Below are 20,324 nucleotides of genomic sequence, written 5' to 3'. Positions count from 1 at the left end.
TGTGGTATATGAATATTATGGAATATTACTGTTCTGTAAGAAATGACCAACAGGATGATTTCAGAAAGGCCTGGAGAGACTTACACGAACTGATGCTGAGTGAAATGAGCAGGACCAGGAGATCATTATATACTTCAACAACAATATTATATGATGACCAGTTCTGATGGACCTGGCCATCCTCAGCAACGAGATCAACCAAATCATTTCCAATGGAGCAGTAATGAACTGAACCAGCTACGCCCAGAGAAAGAACTCTGGGAGATGACTAAAAACCATTACATTGAATTCCCAATCCCTATATTTATGCACACCTGCATTTTTTATTTCCTTCACAAGCTAATTGTACAATATTTCAGAGTCTGATTCTTTTTGTACAGCAAAATGACGGTTTGGTCATGTATACTTATTGTGTATCTAATTTATATTTTAATATATTTAACATCTACTTGTCATCCTGCCATCTGGGGGAGGGGGTGGGGGGGGTGGGGTAAGAGGTGAAAAATTGGAACAAGAGGTTTGGCAATTGTTAATGCTGTAAAGTTACCCATGTATATATCCTGTAAATAAAAGGCTATTAAATAAAAAAAAAAAAAAAGAATGAACTGCTTAGTTTCTATTATGGGAGCTGATACATGTATCCCCTTTAAAAAGTATCATCATTGGATATCATAGAGGGAGTCTAATTAGACAGAACACTGAGACTGGTTCTATTATGTCTTGCTGTTCTTAAAGGAATGAAAATAAGAAAAGAGGACAATTGTGGGAGGGAAAGGTAAAGGGAGATTAGAGAAAATTATTTCACATACTAGGGGTGTGTAAGTAAAAATCTATACCAAAAAAAAAAAAATATGAAGGGGTAGAAGAAATAGCTAACATTTGAATTTCATTCATGTAAATTGGTCAAAGGAAAAAAAAAAACACATTCACATTTTATTTAACAGGGAAACTGTTAAGAAAAGGGAGAAGTTGGAACCAGGGAATTTCTTTAATTTTATTATTTGTAATAGAACTTTTTTCTCAACCTGGATATAAAGGTGAGAAGGTAGATTTTTGCTAATTGAAAAAATTTAATTTAAAAATGTACAGAATGGATTAACATTCTGGGGAGGAGGGAATCCATTAGACTATTGATCTATAGTTTATGGATTCTTTTATCTTTTCTTTTTTTTTGATAATTAGAACATGTCCAATCTTATGGTCCTTCTCTATGTTCTTTGAAATAGTAATATTTGAAAGAATATTCAAATTCTTTCAATTCAATTTCAATTCAAATTTCAATTGAATATCAGTACCACAGGAATCATAATCGCCACTTTTTTCAGGAAGCAAAATGTTATTTAATTGGGCCAATTGATTTGACTTCATTAAAGGCAATCAAGCTCTCTATATTTATCTTTATTTATTTTGGATATCAACTTCTTCTTAGTTGTTTTTGTTTTGTCATTTCCAAGTCAGAGTCAGAGACAGAGAGGGGGGAAAAGGGGAGGAAAAAGGAGTAGAGGAATGAAAGGAGGAAGAAAGGGAAGGAAGGAGGGAGAGGGGAAGAAGGGAGGGAGGGAAGAGAGAGGGAGGAAGGAGAGGGAGGGAAAGAGGGAGAGAGAGTGCACAGGAGCCTGAGCTCCACTAATTGAATGAAATGAATGCTTGAAAAGCATCTATTAAGCATTTACTATATCCAAGCATATAAAATTGAGATAATTCCTATCCACAAAGAGCTTAAATTTAATGGTAGAAACAATACTTGTAGGGAAGATGTCTGGATAATAAATAACATTTATTTAGTACTTACTATGTGCCAGGCAATGTGCCTTCAGAGGGAGGTACTATTGTTATACTCATTTAATAGATGAGGAAACTGAAGCAGAAGTTAAGTGACTTGCCCAAGATCACCCAGCTAGTAAGCTGGTTTTGAACTCAGGTCTTCTTGATTCCAGGAACCCTCTATCCACTGTACCACCTAGCAGCCCCTAGCCAACTGGAATCCCCCAATATTATTACATCATACTTTTTGTTTTCCCAAATTCCTCATCTTTTTCCTTTTTCTGTCCTGATAGTTTATAGTATATATGTCAATGAGAAAATCAATACTATTTCTTTCTCCATTGACCTTTACCCAAATATTCTTTATCATTTCCCCATTCTGGTTCCTGGATTATTTTGAATAAGGTCCATCCAGAGCAGCTTAGTCCTGTATTTCACCCCACAAATTCTCTACCTATGAAGTCACATTTACCACTTTGTGTTGCGCCCTTAGATTCTTTTTGTTAATATAGAATTTGAGACCAAGGATTTGATCATTGTCTCCTTTCCAGAATTTTCTCTCTCCTTAATTTTGGATTATATCAATTACTCTATTTCTGTGTGTACTTGTAGCACAGTAAGTCATGGAATTTTGGAGACTTTTTAAAGCCAATTATACCACTTATCTCAGTTGTGGTTCAGTATGTTGAACAACAGATCACCCAGAGCCTGAAGGTTCAAATAAAGAACTCTTTTCCTAAAAACGTCATTCCCGTACCTTCAGCTAAAAGCAATCCTCAAGGCAATTAAAAATTCAGAAAGTTAAAATCAGATAAAGGTCCCAAGGCAAAGAGGTTAAAAGCAGTCAACAAGGAGGCTCCCTATAGCTCTCTTCAAAGTCCCTCAAATTGCATTCATATCCTTGGTGTTCAAAGGGTGTAGACCAGCATCCCAGATCAATCAGCCTAGGGCAAATTTAACCCAAACTGCTTCAGATCTGAGATTTATTCAATTAGAAAAATATCAAATGCTCTTGGGTAGGTTGAGTGAATATGATAAAAATGACAATACTATCTAAATCAATCTATTTATTCAGTGCTATACCAATCAAACTCCCAAGAAACTATTTTACAGACCTAGAAAAAGTAATAACAAAATTCATCTGGAAGAACAAAAGGTCAAGAATTTCAAGGGAATTAATAAAAAAAAAAAAATGCAAATCAAGGTGGCCTAGATGTACCTGATCTAAAACTATATTATAAAGCAGTGGTCATCAAAACCATTTGGTATTGGCTAAGAAATAGAGTAGTTGATCAGTGGCATAGGTTAGGTTCACAGGACAAAATAGTCAATAACTATAGCAATCTGTTTGACAAACACCAAGACCCCAGCTTTTGGGATAAGAACTCACTATTTGACAAAAACTGCTGGGAAAATTGGAAACAGTGTGGCAGAAACTAGGCATGGATCCATACCTAACACTTTATAGTCAAAATGGGTTCATGATTTAGATATAAAGAGTGAGCAAATTAGAAGAACAAAGGATAGTTTACCTCTTAGATCTGTGGAGGAGGAAGGAATTTGTGACCAAAGAATTAGATATCATTATTGATTATAAAATAAATAATTTTGATTATATTAAGTTAAAAAGTTTTTATACAAACAAAATTAATTTGGATAAGATTAGAAGAGAAGCAATAAACTGGGAAGACATTTTTACGTTTAAAGATTCTGATAAAGGCCTTGTATAAAGAAGTAATTCAAATTTAAAAGAATTCAAGCCATTCTCCAATTGATAGTCAAAGGATGAACAGACAATTTTCAGATGAACAAATTGAAACCATCTCTAGTCATATGAAAAGATGCTCCAAATCACTAGTGATCAAAGAAATGCAAATTAAAACAACTCTGAGATACCACTACATACCTCTCAGATTGGCTAAGATGACAGGAAAAGATAATGACGAATGTTGGAGGAGATATGGGAAAACTGGGACACTGATACATTGTTGGGGGAACTGTGAATAGATCCAACCATTCTGGAGAGCAATTTGGAACTATGCTCAAAAAGTTATCAAACTGTGCATATCCTTTGATCCAGCAGTGTTTCTACTGGGCTTATATCCCAAAGAGATATTAAAGAAGGTATAGGGAGTTGTATGTGCAAAAATGTTTGTGACAGCCCTCTTTGTAGTGGCAAGAAACTGGAAACTGAGTGGATGCCCATCAGCTTGGGAATGACTGAACAAATTGTGGTATATGAATGTTATGGAATATTATTGTTCTGTAAGAAATGACCAGCAGGATGAATACAGAGAGGCCTGGTTCATTACATGAACTAATCCTGAGTGACATGAGCAGAACCAGGAGATCATTATACACTTCAACAACAATACTATATGATGATCAATTCTGATGGACCTGGCCATCCTCAGCAATGAGATAAACCAAATCAGTTTCATTTGTTCAATAATGAAGAGAACCAGCTACACCCATCAAAAGAACTATGGGAAATGAGTGTGAAACACAACATAGCATTTCCACTCCTATTTTTGTCTGCTTGCATTTTTGATCTCCTTCTCAGGTTATTTTTACCTTATTTCTAAGTCTGATTTTTCTTATACAGCAAAATAACTGAATGGATATGTATACCTATATTGTGTTTAACATATACTTTAACATATTTAACATGTATTGGTCTACCTGCCATCTAGGGGAGGGGGTGAGGGGAAGGAGGGGAAAAGTTGGAACAAAAGGTTTTACAAGGATCAATGCTGAAAAATTACCCATGCATATATCTTGTAAATAAAAAGCTATTAAAAAAAAAAAAAAGAAAAATAATCAACAGAATTATTTTAGAGAGGCCTGGAGAGACATACATGAACTGATGCTAAGTGAAATGAGCAGAACTAGGAGATCACTATACATGGCAACAAGATTATATGCTGAGTAACAATGAAAAATTCAGGCCAATTCCAATTATCTTGTGATGAAGAAACCCATCTACTGAGTGTGGAGCACAATATAGCATTTTCACACTTTTTGTTGTTGTTTACTTGCATTTTATTTTCTTTCTCATTTTTTTCTTTTTGATCTGATTTTTCTTGTGCAGCAAGATAATTATATAAATATGTATACATATATCGGATTAAACATATATTTTTAGAAGGTTTAACATATATTGGATTACTTGCCATCGAGGGAAGAGGATGGGAGGATGGAGGGGAAAATTGGAACACAAGGTTTTGCAAGGGTCAATGCTGGAAAATTATCCATGTATAGGTTTGAAAATAAAAAGCTTTAAAAAAAATGAGTTCCTGATAAGAGTTGTGAGATTTTCAATTATCAGTTTGTTAAAACCATTTAAAAAAAAATCTCAATATTTTGTTTTTCCCCAATAACATGTAAAAATAGTTTCAACATTCACTTTTCTAGGATTTTTGAGTTCCAAATTTTTTCTCCTTTCTTTCCTTCCTTGGGGTCTTTTGGAGGAAGGAGGAAGGGAGGGAGGGAGGGGAGGAGGAAGGAAGGAAAGAAGGGAGGGAGAAAGGAAGGAAGGAAGGGAGGGAAGGAGTGAAGGAAGGAAGGAGGGAAGGAAAGAGGGAAGGAGTGATGGAAGGAAGGAGGGAAGGAAAGAAGGAAGGAAGGAAGGAAGGAAGGAAGGAAGGAAGGAAGGAAGGAAGGAAGGAAGGAAGGAAGGAAGGAGGAAGAAGGAAGGAAGGAAGGAAGGAGGAAAGGAGTGAAGGAAGGAAGGAAGGAAGGAAGGAAGGAAGGAGGAAAGGAAGGAAGGAAGGAAGAAGGGAAGGAAGGAGGGAAGGAAGGAAGGAAGGAAGGAAGGAAGGAAGGAAGGAAGAAAAGGAAAGGAGAAAAAAATTTGGAACTATTTTTACATGTTATTGGGGAAAAACAAAATATTGAGATTTTTTTTAAAAGTTGTTTTAAAAAACTGATAATTGAAAGTAATTGATAATCGTTGGAGGAAGTAGACTGATTTTGTGTACTGAATTATAATACTAGAAAACCCCTCCCAACTAGTCAAGGTAGAAGAGAAATAGCTGACCCTTTCTGAGGACCTATCCTGTTACTGAAAGGGGGGCTGGAAGAGAAACTTCAGTTTATACACGTCAAGAGTACTGACGTTTCTGTAGTTTTAAAGGTTTCAAAGAGCTTTACACGCATTTTCTCACTTAAGCCACAAAACACTGTGCCACGTGTGTTATCGTGCCCATTTTACAGATAAGTAAACTGAGGCCGCGAGAGGTTCTGATTTGCCCGAGGAGCACAAGGTCAGGGGCGTTGAAGACTCTTCTTCCACGCTGTCTGCTCCAACTAGAGGGGCTCTGCCTGGGCTGTGGGGCGGAGCCCGCATGGGGCTGCTGAGTGCACAGGGTCCGGAAAGAAACGAGAGGAGACGAGCTTCTCAGTGCCGAGTCTCCCATAACCGGGCGCTGCGCGTCCTCCTCCCGGTACTTTCCCAAGCCGGGCGCCGGTTTCCCCTTCAATAACGTTGGGCAGTGGGAGGAGCCCAGGACTGCACTTCGGCCCTCCGCCAGGGATAGCCCCAGGCTGCTCTGCGCACCTCGGGGACGCTACGGGGGGGGGGGGGGGGGGGGGAAAGGCGAACGCTCCTTACGCGCGCTCCGTTCTCTTTGGCTGACCTAGCACCCGCCCCCTTGGCTGCTGCCAAATCCCAGGACCTCGGAGGCGCAAAGGGGCGGTCCCGGGACCGGAAGGGGAGGGTGTTCCTATTGACTAAGGCGTGTGTCTCTTTAAGGTCGCCTCTACGTCGCGCGTCTCCCGGGTTTTTGACGCAAGCCTAGCGGCGGCGGTTCCCGTTGCTAAGGAAGTGATGTTTTGGCGGGAGGGGCGGGCCCGTCGAACGCTCGGGTCCTGCCCCCCGGAAGCGGAAGGGGAGGGCCGGGGCCAGGCCGGAGCGAGCGGGGGCCGGGCCGGAGGCGCCGCAGCCGCAGGGAAACCGAGCGAGGCGGGATCGGTCTGGCGCCAAGATGGTGGATTACAGCGTGTGGGACCACATCGAGGTGTCGGACGATGAAGATGAGACGCATCCCAACATCGATACGGCCAGCCTCTTCCGCTGGCGGCACCAGGTGCGCTGGGGGGCCGGAGCTTGCCCCGGGACCTCCCACCTCCGGCCCCGAGAGCCGGGCTCGCCCTTAGCCTGCCCCCCTTGCCCTCTCGCTCTCCCCTTTACCTGCATAGCCGGCCGGACCCGAGATCCCTCCCCCTCCTCCTCCTCGACCTCGCATCCCGGAACCCTCGCGCCCCCTGCCCTCTGACCCGAGATCCCGGCCTCCCCGGGCGCGGAGCTGGGGGGCATCCTTCCCGGGCAGCCCCGAGTTGTGGCTCCCGCCCCCGCAGCCCCCCGTGCGAGGCCCGGCCTTCCCCTCTCCGGAGTCCAGCCTGCTTAATACGAGGCCCCTTAAGTGCACGGTGGCGGCGGGCGGGCCCCCGAGCCGGGGCCCCAGATTCGGAAGTCTTCCCCTCACGTCCCACCCCCTTAAGCTGACGGCAGTGACCCCGTTCCTGGAGAGCCCCCTCTCGGGAACTTTCCCTCGGCTCCCACCACGTTCCCCAGCGGGTTGGTATCGGCCCGAAATCTTCGCCTCCCACCAGGAGGAAGATGGGTGGGCTTCTGGGAGGCGGCAGGGTGGAAGGCACCTCCCAGTCAGGCCCAGAAATTTCCATTCCTGGTGGAGATCCCTGTGGGATTTGCCTGTTACTCACTTCCTCAGCCTGGCTCTGCTGTGAAACGTAGTGCTAGCGTTTCTGTCGGAAGCCCAGGGTTTGAAATTCGGCTTTGCTGTTTGCTACCCCTGTGACCTAAATCCCCTTAAGGATGGGGTTCAGTTCGTAAAAGAGGGGCTTGGGCGAGATCTGTAATAGACTTTCTAGGTCTCAATCCAGTGAGCTTTTCTGGTGACATTCCCCACCCCCCTCCCTCTGAGATGGCTTCCCTTTGATACCTTTTCTTATCAGAATGTCCCCTCCCTGACTTCCCTGCCAGGGGCCACTTGGTATCTGTTTGCGGGAGTATGTTCCCTGATTACTGCTCACAACTCCTCAGATGACAATATGGGACCAAGAGAATGCACATTTTAGTACAATGCAAAGTCCTTCAGGACTGACATTTATCTCATATGGGAATCCCCATCATCTAGAACAGGAGTTTGCATTAATAAGTGCTTGTTGGATTGGACCTGGGTGTTTGGGGGCTGCACCACCCAGACCAGAATCTCCTGACCAAGTTCTAAACCTGTAGTATGGTGGTCTGAGGGGAAGCCAGCTCCAAGCTACTGCTTCCGCCGACCATCCATGTATAATGTGTTTATTCACAACTCTTTATGTAACTCAGCAGGGGTAAGGATTTGGTGTCTGTGGGCCCATGAGACAAAGACCAATCTGCCAAACTAGCCAGGAGCACTTGTTTCTTTGGATCCCCACAGAAGAAGAAAACCTCTACCAAGCAAAAATAAGTGGGGTGGGGCTGACTTGGGAGGTGGGGTGAACCCTGTAATAAAAAACACGTGACAAAATGGAAGAAGCATTTGACTTTAAATCAAGACAATTAGATTTGGGTTATAGTTCTGAAATTTCCTAGCTAGCAAACCCTGTGCAAATCACTTCTCACTATTTCTATAGTCCAGAAGAAAGTCATGGGTAAAAATTGTTATTATTAATATTTTTATAATTATATTTTTGGTCGATAGAGGATTAAAATTCTTTCAGCCCCAGGACTTCCATGGTACCTGCCCAGCTTTCCAATTCCAGCCCGCCCCCTCCCCCCCCAAACTTGTTCTGTATCCTGCTTTCTTCCAAAGTGGTCTTTTCTCTCTGCAGGCACGAGTGGAACGCATGGAGCAGTTTCAGAAAGAGAAGGAGGAACTAGACAAAGGTTGCAGGGAGTGTAAGCGCAAGGTGGCCGAATGTCAGCGGAAACTGAAGGAACTGGAGGTGGCTGAGCCCAAAGGTGGCCAAGCAGAGGTGCAGCGACTTCAGGCAGAAGCCCAGCAGCTGCGGAAGGAAGAGAAGAGCTGGGAGCAGAAGCTTGATGAACTGCGCAAGAAGGAGAAAAACATGCCGTGGAATGTAGACACGCTGAGCAAGGATGGTTTCAGCAAAGTGAGTCAGGGATCCAATGTGTGGGGCAGAATTTAGCTCCAGGGCTGCCCCATGGAGCTAGTGAGGGAGATCCTTGGAGATGAGGACACTGAGCAAAGATTCATGACCTGGGCTTCTTGGAGGAAGTTGGTGTTTGAATCCATAAGCAGCAAAACTAGCCCTGGGACTGAATGGCTCAGGTCGATGAACATCCAGTCATCTCAAAGAGCATTAACCCTTCCAATTATCTTTTAGTCAATTTCCCTATGAATAAGCCAGCCTCTTCTCTTGACCAGCTCCTCCATCTTCCTTCTCTTGCTATGGAAGGAGCAGGTAAAGCCTGAGCCTTAGCATAGGGAAGATTTGGTTCACTGGTTTCTTCTCCTCATTTCCCATCACAGAGTGTGTTCAATATTAAGCCAGACAAGGAGGAGGATTCTGAGGAGCAGAAGGAACAGAAGCACAAGACCTTTGTAGAGAAATATGAGAAGCAGATTAAGCATTTTGGTAAGACCCGGCTATTTAGTGGGATCTCCCACCTGGGAAAATAGATTCTGCCCTAACAGACCCTACCCTTGGACCATTAATGGGGAATGGTCCCTTGGAGAATTTCCATCTGGGTGGGAAGACTGATAAAGGCACCAGTTCCCAGGAACCATGACCTTGAAGATATAGTTAGACCCAAAGCACTGTAAGCTATGAAATGTTTTTTAGTCTCAATTCCTTCCCCTGTAAATAAGAGGACTAGACTAGACAATTTCTAAGGCCTCTTCAGCTCTAACAGTCAGTTTTCTGATTTCTTGCTTTCTTGAGAGCAAAGATTTGGAATATTGGAGTACCTGAGTAGCTTTCTTTCCTTTCTTTGCCTCTCCCAGCATGTTAATGTGCTGAGATCAAAAGGGAAGAGATATTCTATCTGTTCTCCAAATTGATTTTAAAGTGGAAAATGTTCTGATCCCTCCAGTCACTCAAACAAATTAATTGTATATAAGATATTTCTGCCCATAATGCAGCTGTGCTGTGCTATGGAGAATAGTGAAAGGTAAAAAATACTACCTCTAACTTTTTAAAGATTTTGATCTCATTGGACCCCCCAAAAAACCAGCAAGATATTTATACAAAATGAAATAAAATTGATGTCTTCAAGACAGTGGCTGGGTTGAAGTGTGAGGACAAGATGTGAGTTTTTCTGAAGTGTTTGCCATGCTTCCTGGCACATGGGAAAGAATGAATGAAAGAAAAAGCATGTTTTAGTGGAGAGGGGGAGAGATGTAAATGTGTGGGCTAAGTGCCTTGAAGTCCCTGTCAGTACTATGCATTCTGACAGGTATGCTTCGACGCTGGGATGATAGCCAGAAGTACCTGTCTGAAAACCCACACCTGGTCTGTGAGGAGACTGCCAACTACCTGGTCATCTGGTGCATTGACCTGGAAGTAGAGGAGGTAAGGGAAGCTGGGGAAGGGAGCAGCTACAAGCATAGACCCGTACTGTGTAGAGCAAGTTAGTCTGGGGAAGTCGGAAGGTCTTTGCTCTGCAGAGGTCTGTAATATGCATGTACAACATTACATGATAAATACTCTTCTGTAGAATTGTAAAAGAAGAGTTTAAGGAATAACAATGGCTGTTCCAGAGGGCATGGAGGGGCTGGGGGGGGGAGGGGGGGCTTTTGTTCCTGTGCCCACTTGAGCCTTTCTCTTCTTTAGAAATGTGCCCTCATGGAGCAAGTGGCTCATCAGACAATTGTTATGCAATTCATTCTGGAGTTGGCCAAGAGCCTAAAAGTGGATCCCCGAGCCTGCTTCAGGCAGTTCTTCACAAAAATCAAGGTGAGTCTTGTGGGTTTAGTTCTGAGGACTAGGGACTTAAGTCTGTGGGCCTGCAGGACTGGCCCCAGCCTGAGCATTACAGGGCACCCTCTGGGCCTAGCCAAAGGCTCTAAGGAACCTCGTGCTCCCATTCATCTCAGCAAAAGAATGGTTCCTTATGTCTTTTTTATCCCTTACAGACAGCCGATCAACAGTACATGGAAGGCTTCACAGATGAGCTGGAGTCCTTCAAGGAGCGAGTGAGAGGGCGTGCCAAAGTGCGGATTGAGAAGGCCATGAAGGAGTATGAGGAGGAAGAGCGGAAGAAGCGGCTGGGCCCCGGGGGCCTGGACCCAGTCGAGGTCTATGAGGCACTGCCTGTGGTATGTGCTTTCAGTTGGAGCTGCTTTTCTGTGCTGGGTCCTGGGAAGATGGCTCACCCTGGGGCTGTTTGAGCCCAGAGAATTCCCCAGGGACCATGCTCAGAGAGAGCCCTCAGCCCAGAAAGAACCCCTGCTCGCTCCTTGATTCTGAGTCTTTCCTCTTAGGGAGCGCTATTGTTTAGTCACTGAACCCCCTCTGTTTAAGCTGTCTTCCTCTGTTCTGGACAACTCTCCTCTTACCCATCCCTGTGCTTACTTAGGAGCTCCAGAAATGCTTTGACATCAAGGATGTACAGATGCTCCAAGATACCATCAGCAAAATGGACCCTGCGGTAAGTGTCCAGTAGGGGGAGCCCGAAATAAAACCCTAGTCTTGCCACAGCCATTGTCACAGCAGCTTCCTTAAGCACTTGGGGTGTGGTGCCAGGTTGTTAGTGCTTTTAGTTTCCTTTCTTTGTCCCGGCTTTTTATCTCCTCCTGGCTTCCGCTTCTCCTTGGCCGAAGATCCTCTTGGCCACACGGTGGTTGACTTGTTCTCCCACCCTGGCAGGCACTAGTCAGAGACATCTTCCCCACCCCAGCCTTTATGGAAAGTTAGTTAGGCATTTGCCTTTTCCTAGGGTCCCTGCCCAGGAAGCTTTGAGCTTCAGCTGTCTCAGCCCAAGGGGAGCAAAGTGTGCTGCCCAGCAGGGCCAGTGGGCAGCCTCTTCAAGAGTTCCTGGGAGTCGTGGGTTCAGTGATGGGCTCCGTGTGCAGAGCTGGGGGTTTGGGAAATCCAGGGACCAGAGAAAGCATCTTCACCTGTGCTGGTGTACCCTCTTGTTCCAGGAAGCAAAATATCACATGCAACGTTGCATTGACTCGGGCCTCTGGGTCCCCAATGCAAAAGCAGCCGGAGGACAGGAGAAAGGCGATGATGACTCCCCAGCTTCAGACCTTGTGGGTGAGGCCAGGAAGGGCAGGGTCGAAGAAGAAGAGAAAGGGAACGTCTGATCTGGCCCCTGCTGGAAACTTTATACCAGACTCTCTTTTAAGACGACAAAACCAACAAATATATGAATATATAAAATCTGTGAGCTTCTGAGTCTCCTGCTCGCTTTCCACATCAAATCCCTAGTGCTGGCATTTCCTCCCAACACCCCTTCCTTCCCAGCTCTGATCCAGATATCTGCTTTGAGTGTGAAGGGGCTTCCAAATGGCTCTGTGGCCACCACTACTGCCCCCTCCCCCTCCGTCATCTTCCCTGTGCCCAGTAGGAGTGGGAGCTGGTACTGGGACTTGGGGGAAGGAGCTTGATTGGGACTTAGAGCTGACTAGGGTCATAGGCATGGCTCTGGGCACTGTAATTAACCCGTTAGTGTGCTGTTGTGTCTATTTTTGAGGTGAGGGTAACTGGCAAACATCTTCAAATAAAAGATTTTGAGGAGTTGTGACCAGGGTTGACTTCTTCTCATAACATTGTGAGTGTCATTTGCCTGGCTTCCCTTGTACCCTTTCAAGTTGGCTTTTAACCAGACTCAACCAGAGGGATATTCTGTCTTTATGGACAGATGGGTTCCTTCTTTATTCTCTTACTTTTAGCTTGTTACAGATAGATATGGGGAAACATCTTTCTTATTGTGACCCTTCTATTCCTGGACATGAGGACAAGTAGACATATTTAGCTTTCCTTTACCCCCAAATAGGGAAAAGTACACCATAAAATATCCTCAAGAAGGGATGGGGTTGGGGGAAAGAAAGAAGCTAGCAAGGAAAACGTTGTGATAAGATAATCAAGAAACTGAAGAAATGAGAAAAAAAGATCCTAATACAATATAGGAATGCTATAAGGCAAGAGAAAGAAATTTCCGTTTCATGTAGCTATTAATAAATAATACAGTGACAATTAGGCTACATGAAAAAATGAAGCAACCATGAGAGAACCTCTCATGAGACAACCCAAAATGGAGAAGAGCCTTAAGCGATTTGAAAAGATTTCAGTTAATAGTAGAACCTGAAAGTTCAAGCAGAAGGTACTCTAAAAACACAAAAATACAAAAGTGCATCAATATAGAAGAAGATGGAAAAAATCAAATTAGAAGAAAATCCAAAGTTGCCACAAAATAAAGTAACAGACCTTGAAAACAGCTCTGATCTAATCTGAGACTGATCTTCCAGAAAAAAAAAAGGTGAAATGAAGAATGAATCATTTATTAAATGACTTTTATCTGCAAGCATGATTCTAAGATATAATGAAAGACCAAAGATATTCCCTGCTCTTAGAGAGTTTACAATCTACTGGAGAAGATGTACAAACAAGGCTGTACAGATAAGATAAAAGGGGTAAATGGGAAAATAATAGGTCATCAGAATTAAGATGAGGAAAAAATAATTTTTATAAAGGTGGAATCTTAGCTGGGATGTGAAGGAAGTTAGAGGATGGGGATGAGGAAAGTTCCATCCTGGAGGACAGCAACCAGGATTTCCTAGTCAGAAGATTGCTTTCCTAGAAATCAACAGCAAGGAGGCCGGTCTCTGGATTGCTGGTGTGTGTGTTTGTGTGTGAGTTTGGGGAATAAAGTGTGCAAAGGCCGGTGAATGTTAAAGGGCTTTGAGGGCCAGAGGAGTCTGTATTTGATCCTAGAGGGGATGGCCCCTGAGGTTTTGTTAAAGTGGAGGAGTAACATACTGTTTAGGGAGATTACATTGGCAACTGAGTACAAAATGGATTAGATCAGGAAGACACTGGTGGAGACCAGTCAGCAGAGGCTATTGTAGTAAACCAGACTGAGCCAATGAAGGTCTGCCCTAAGGTAATGGAAGTATTAGAGGAGAGTGTCCAAGCATAGAAGTGCTCTCTTGTACAAGAGAGGAGCTAGAGGCCTGCAATGAGGAATGCCTGAGTTCCAACCCGGCCCCAGACAAGCAGCACTAGCTGGGTGACCCCGCCTCAAATCACTTCACCTGTTTGTCTCAGTTTCCTCATCTGTAAAATGAATTGGAGAAGGAAGTGACAAATCTCATCTATATCTTTACCAAGAAAATCCGAAATGGAGTCACAAAGTGGTACATATTAAAACAACAACATTACAGAGGTAAGGGCTACAGATTTTAGCTAGAGATGGGATATGGGGAGGAGTGAGTCTGGAGAGAATTAAAACTGTCAAAGTCTACAACCTAGGCGACTAGGAGGTGATAGTAATAAGGAAGTTAAGAAGGGAGCATTTGAGGGGAAAAATGAATTCAGTTTTGAAATATGTTGAATTTCCTATCTATAGGACATCCCCCAATATATCCAATAAGCAATTGAAGATGTGGGACCGAAGGTCATCGGATAGATGATGGTTGGATAAGTAGATTTGAGAATGATCAGTATTAAAATGGTAATTGAATCCATGGGAGTGAAATCATAAAAGTGGTTTCAGGACAAATCTGGGAGAAAAAAAAAATCATATAAAACTCTTGTCTTTTTTAAAAATTTATTAAAGTTTTTTTATTTACAGAACATATACATGGATAATTTTTCTTTTTCTTTTTTTTTTTTTTTTTTTTATTTAATAGCCTTTAATTCACAGGACATATACATGGGTAACTTCACAGCACCAACAACTGCCAAACCTCTTGTTCCAATTTCCCACCTCCTACCCCCCCCCACCCCCTCCCCCAAATGGCAGGAAGACCAGTAGATGCCAAATATATCAAAATATAACTTAGATACACAATAAGTATACATGACCAAAACACTACTTTGCTGTACAAAAAGAATCAGACTCTGAAATATTGTACAATTAGCTTGTGAAGGAAATCAAAAATGCAGGTGTGCACAAACACAGGGATTGGGAATTCAATGCAATGGTTTTTAGCCATCTCCCAGAGTTCTTTTTCTGGGTATAGTTAGTTCAGTTCATTACTGCTCCATTAGAAATGATTTGGTTGATCTTGTTGCTGAGGATGGCCTGATCCATCAGGACTGGTCATCATCTAGTCTTGTTGTTGAAGTATATAATGATCTCCTGGTCCTGCTCATTTCACTTAGCATCAGTTCGTGTAAGTCTCTCCAGGCCTTTCTGAAATCATCCTGTTGGTCATTTCTTACAGAACAGTAATATTCCATAATTTTCATATACCACAATTTATTCAGCCATTCTCCAACTGATGGACATCCATTCAGTTTCCAGTTTCTAGCCACTACAAAAGGGCTGCCACAAACATTCGTGACATACAGGTCCCTTTCCTTCTTTATAATCTCTTTGGGATATAATCCCAGTAGTAACACTGTTGGATCAAAGGGTATGCACAGTTTGATAACTTTTGAGCATAGTTCCAAACTACTCTCCAAAATGGTTGGATTCGTTCACAACTCCACCAACAATGAATCAATGTCCCAGTTTTCCCACATCCCCTCCAACAATCATCATTATTTTTTCCTGTCATCTTAGCCAATCTGACAGGTGTGTAGTGGTATCTTAGAGTTGTCTTAATTTGCATTTCTCTGATTAATAATGACTTGGAGCATCTTTTCATATGACTAGAAATAGTTTCAATTTCTTCATCTGAGAATTGTCTGTTCATATCCTTTGACCATTTTTCAATTGAGAATGGCTTGATTTTTTATAAATTAGAGTTAATTTCTATATATTTTGGAAATGAGGCCTTTATCAGAACCTTTGACTGTAAAAATATTTTCCCAGTTTATTGCTTCCCTTCTAATCTTGTCTGCATTAGTTTTGTTTGTACAAAAACTTTTCAGTTTGGTATAATCGAAATTTTCTATTTTGTGATCAGTAATGATCTCTAGTTCTGCTTTGGTCATAAAAACCTTCCCCTTCCACAGGTCTGAGAGGTAAACTATCCTATGTTCCTCTAATTTATTAATAATTTCATTCTTTATGCCTAGGTCATGAACCCATTTTGACCTTATCTTGGTGTACAGGCTAAGTATGGATCAATGCCTAGTTTCTGCCATATTAGTTTCCAATTTTCCCAGCAATTTTTATCAAACAGTAAGTTCTTATCCCAAAAGCTGGGATCTTTGGGTTTGTCAAAGACTAGGTTGCTATATTTGTTGACTGTTTTATCCCTTGAACCTAATCTATTTACATGGATAATTTTTCAACATTGACCCTTACAAAACCTTCTGTTCCAAATTTTCCTCTCTTTTCCTCACTTCCTCTCCTAGATGATAGCTAGTCCAATACATGTTAAATATGTAAAAATATATGTTAAATCCAATATATGTATACATATTTATAGTTATCTTGCTGCACAAGAAAAGTCGGATCTAGAAAGGAAAAAAAAAAACCTGAGAAGGAAAACAAAATGCAAGCAAACATCAATAGAAAAAGCATGAAAATGCTATGTTGTGATCCATGCTCGGTTCCCACAATTCTCTCTTTGGGTGTAGAAGGCTCTCTTCATTATTGGACAATTGGAACTGGTTTGGATCATTTCATTGTAAAGAGCTGCATCCATCAGAATTGATTCTCATATAGTTTTGTTGTTGCCGTGTATAATGATCTCCTGGTTCTGCTCATTTCACTTAGATCCCTTCATGTAAGTCTCTCCAAGTCTCTCTGAAATCATCCTGCTTTCTTATAGAACAGTAATATTCCATAACATTCATGTGCCATAATTTGTTCTCCAATTGATGGGCATCCACTCAGCTTCCAGTTTCTTGCCACTATAAAAAAGGCTACCACAAACATTTTTGTACATGTGGGTCCCTTTCCCTCCTTTAAGATCTCTTTGGGATATAAGTCCAATAGAAACACTGCTGGATCAAAGGGTAGGCACAAAAACTATGTGTTGAAGGAAAGAGGGAAGAGAAGGAAAAAATATAAATTAAGAATTCACAAGCTCTCAGCAGGGAATAATCTCAAGAGTTAGTTTACCTTAATTATCACCAAAATCCAGAGCTTTGAATAAAAAAAAAATTGACAAATAACTAAGAGAAGACAATCGACATATCTAAAAACTCCAGCTGTAATCTTTTAAGTCCTCTTAAGAATAAAAAATGAAAGAAAAAGCTGGAATACAAAATGTAAAAAAGAGAGAAAAGTTTGTTCTCAGAATATCTGTTAATTGAACATTTTTTAAAAAGACCTTTTATAGGATGACACGTTTCACTGATTCCTTCACAGATAAGCTGGATTTTGAGGTATAAATTCATTAAAAATAAAACTAATTATATGCAAAGCAATAGCCTGAAAGGCCTATAAAGAAATGTAGTGTTGTGTGTGTTAAGAAATAGATTGAACTGTTTCTTAGAAGTTTCTTAGTTTCTTAGAAGTACTGCCTTGCCTGTTTTGGAGGGGAAAAGGGGGTGAAACAAAGAGAATAATTATCATTAATCCCAGTAATAGTGATCACACTCTTGTCCTAAAGGATAAAAGAAGGGAGAAATTAGTGGTTCTTTGGAATAAAGCACTACATATAGTGTTACTTCAAACTATTGCCAAGGAACTCAAACAAAAAAATGTTGGATAGGATGTAGGGAGATTGTGATTTGATTGTTTTAAAGCAAAACAAGTATAAGCTGATCGTAAAAAAAAAAAAAAAAAAGGTGGTGGGGGGGGTTTGACACATGGTTTCAGAAGGAAGGGACATGTTTTGAAGAAGATTGGGACAGTCATTTCAAGCCAACAAACTGCAATTAACTAGTACTATGTTGTTTGTTTGTTTGTTTTGTTTTGTTTTTAACAGATTATTCAGCAGGATTTGTTAAGGGGAAAAACATTAAACAATAATATCCTTGAATTATAATGACTTTTTCCTTGTGGACTTAGGCCAAACACTTTTAAGTGATTACAGATCTCATTTATGAGGCCTTGAAATGTTCTGGGGCTAGATGTAATCAGTACCGCATCTGTAGCAAAAGGGAGCATGTGGAGGTCCTCTTTTGAGAAGCCCTTTGTGACTTGGTCTTTGTTCAAGATATTGTTAACGATATTGGGAAACACCTGGAGTGAGGTATTGTCTCCTATTTTATTCCTTGATTGTTATCAGCAATTAGCTTGAAAGTAGAATGGCAATTAGACAGTTCATAGAGTTGGCCTATGAGTTTGTACATCTTGGACTGAAATAATGAGCTGGACCCAGATTTAAAGTGGAATAAGAAAGCAAGGTGGATTTTTTTTTTTTTTAAACTAGACCTGTAATTTCATTTGTGTAGGAAACCCAGAGAGAATCTTTCTCCTACCAATACAAATTGTTGCCTGCTCTGCAATTTAGTCAACAAGAGTTTCTTGGAACACTGGGGAGATTAGGGATTTGCCCAGTCTCACAGCCAGTATAGGTAGTCAAATTTGCCCCCATGATGGTTTCTTTACTCCACAGCCACATCTTTGACAAATTTCACAGTTTCTTTAATGATGGCCCCCCACCTTTTGAAACAAAGGTCCTTAACACCAAAAGTGTGTGTGCCTGTGTGTGTGTGTTATGGCTCAAATCAGAGTTTTATTCCCCAAAGGATTCAAGTTGATCTCTCAAAAAACAGTAAAAAAGCACTTGGTAGTCATAAGTGAGCTGCAAAATATGCAAAGGAGGAATCATATGCAAGACACATGTGAAGGAATGTCCTTAAAGGATTTGAAATTAGGGTGTGTGTGTGTGTGTGTGTGTGTGTGTGTATAAAGCCAGATTTCTTCTGAGCTCAAGTTCCAGAGCTCTACTTCATCCCAGTTAGTAAAGAATGTCATTAGAGAGATGTATGATTGGGGAGGGGGAAAAAATGGCTCCCATGGTAAGATAAAGGAATAACCAACAGGTATCCATGAAATATTAGGAGATATAGAAAAAAGCCTTACTGTGTTGTATGGACCCTCTGTGACAGATATACAATGGGACATGAACAAGAATTGAACAGGGTAGGAAATGAATAAATTGTAATATGAATAAATATAAACTGGGGAGATTGGCCCATGATCTTAACTCAGATGCAAGAACTTGTTGGTAAAATCTCCCAGTCCTCCAGCAACATAGGGATCTTGCCTATTCCTTGTTTTAACCAATCTAAGAGTCTTGGAGGAGGTTTCTCAAACTACTCTGAGATAAAGTGGAATGACATAATTTTCTGATGTTTTACTATTCATTTGTTTTGATTAAATATTTTGTTTTTTTTTTTTTTCACCCATGAATGTTTGCAGGATAAGCAAATAAGGAAGCAACATGATGTAGTTAATAGACCATTGGTCCTAGAGTTGAGAATACCTGTGCTTAAATTTCCCCTATATTTATTAACTGTATGAGTCTAGGCAAGTCATTCTCTAGGTCTCAGTTTCCGTATCTATGAAATGGACTCAGCCTTTAGAGCTGGAAGGAACACTCTAGCATTCTAGCTCGAAATCTATGATCCTATGACTATTTAGACTTGAGTTATTTAAGTTTTCTGACTGTCAGGTAATAAGCAAAAGAGTAAGTCCCCACAATTTGAACTGTAGTCCTAGATTATCCAGAGATGGTAGGATCTATGGACTACAATTAAATAAAACATTAGCAAAGAGACTATAGCAAAAGAACCATATTAAAAATAAAACTTTCATTATGACAAAGTTATATTTGTACCAGGAAAGCAAGAAAGTGCAACATTAGAAAATCTATTAATACATTAATTATTAATAACAAATATATTTCTTTCTGGCTAAGGAAAGGTGTTGACCGGGCTCAGGATGAATGTAGACTTCTTTTTGCTATGAGTGTTGGCATCTCTGGGGCTCTTGGTAGTGAATTCATTAGGAAAAAAAAAATAATTAGCAAGCAAAGCTAAATTAATTTAGCTTCCTACAGTATCATGGACTTGGGCACAGCGGTTCAAAGAGGAATTACTCTCATAGCCCCGTAGATAAAATAGGGGCACATGTTTAAACAGTCTGTAAATGAATAACCGAATTGTGGAAAAAGATGCATTCAGGGTAAGCTGTAGCTAGAACCACTTTCAAGCAGTTAACTGTGTGTGTGTGTGTGTGTGTGTGTGTGTGTGTGTGTGTGTGTGTCCAGATAAAGGAGAGGGGGCTGTTCAGAGGATTACGGCTGATCCTCCCACAAGTGATGGGCTACTTGGGTTGTGACATAGTCTGAAAGCTCTCCTGGATTACAATTGGGAGAATGGCCCAGAGCCAGACCAGCCCCGCTGGAATGTGTGCAGACCACAGCCTTCCCCCTTGAGAGCAGAGGAATGGCAGATGGCCAGGCCCTCCTGAGTGTGAATTTCTTTTTGGGGGGAGGCTTAGGAAAGGATTATCCCTTTAATGACTTGGGAGTGGAAGTGACTGCTTCCTTTCTGGAAAAGAAAAAGAA

General features: G+C 41.6%; 1 protein-coding gene across 1 annotated transcript; it reads left to right on the top strand.

The window, feature by feature from the left end:
- The first annotated feature begins 6,626 nt into the window (after positions 1–6,626).
- CDC37 (cell division cycle 37) lies at positions 6,627–12,484 on the top strand. The gene is made up of 8 exons (XM_031947507.1): positions 6,627–6,851; positions 8,602–8,883; positions 9,264–9,369; positions 10,190–10,305; positions 10,567–10,689; positions 10,869–11,051; positions 11,312–11,383; positions 11,880–12,484. Exons 1-8 carry the CDS (start codon positions 6,750–6,752, stop codon positions 12,042–12,044), a joined length of 1,149 nt encoding a protein of 382 aa, XP_031803367.1. The 5' UTR covers positions 6,627–6,749; the 3' UTR covers positions 12,045–12,484.
- The last annotated feature ends 7,840 nt before the right edge of the window (positions 12,485–20,324 follow it).

Source organism: Sarcophilus harrisii, chromosome 1 (genome assembly GCF_902635505.1).
Source record: "Sarcophilus harrisii chromosome 1, mSarHar1.11, whole genome shotgun sequence".
In the NCBI taxonomy this organism is placed as follows: Eukaryota; Metazoa; Chordata; class Mammalia; order Dasyuromorphia; family Dasyuridae; genus Sarcophilus; species Sarcophilus harrisii.
Note: the sequence above shows the minus strand (reverse complement) of the source record. Positions and strands in the feature narration are given on the sequence as shown.

Coding starts and splice junctions, on each gene's coding strand:
- CDC37 (XM_031947507.1), top strand. CDS start 6,750: ATGGTGGATTACAGCGTGTGGGACCACATCGAGGTGTCGGACGATGAA. Junction 6,852..8,601: donor TCTTCCGCTGGCGGCACCAG/GTGCGCTGGGGG, acceptor TTCTCTCTGCAG/GCACGAGTGGAACGCATGGA. Junction 11,052..11,311: donor TCTATGAGGCACTGCCTGTG/GTATGTGCTTTC, acceptor GTGCTTACTTAG/GAGCTCCAGAAATGCTTTGA.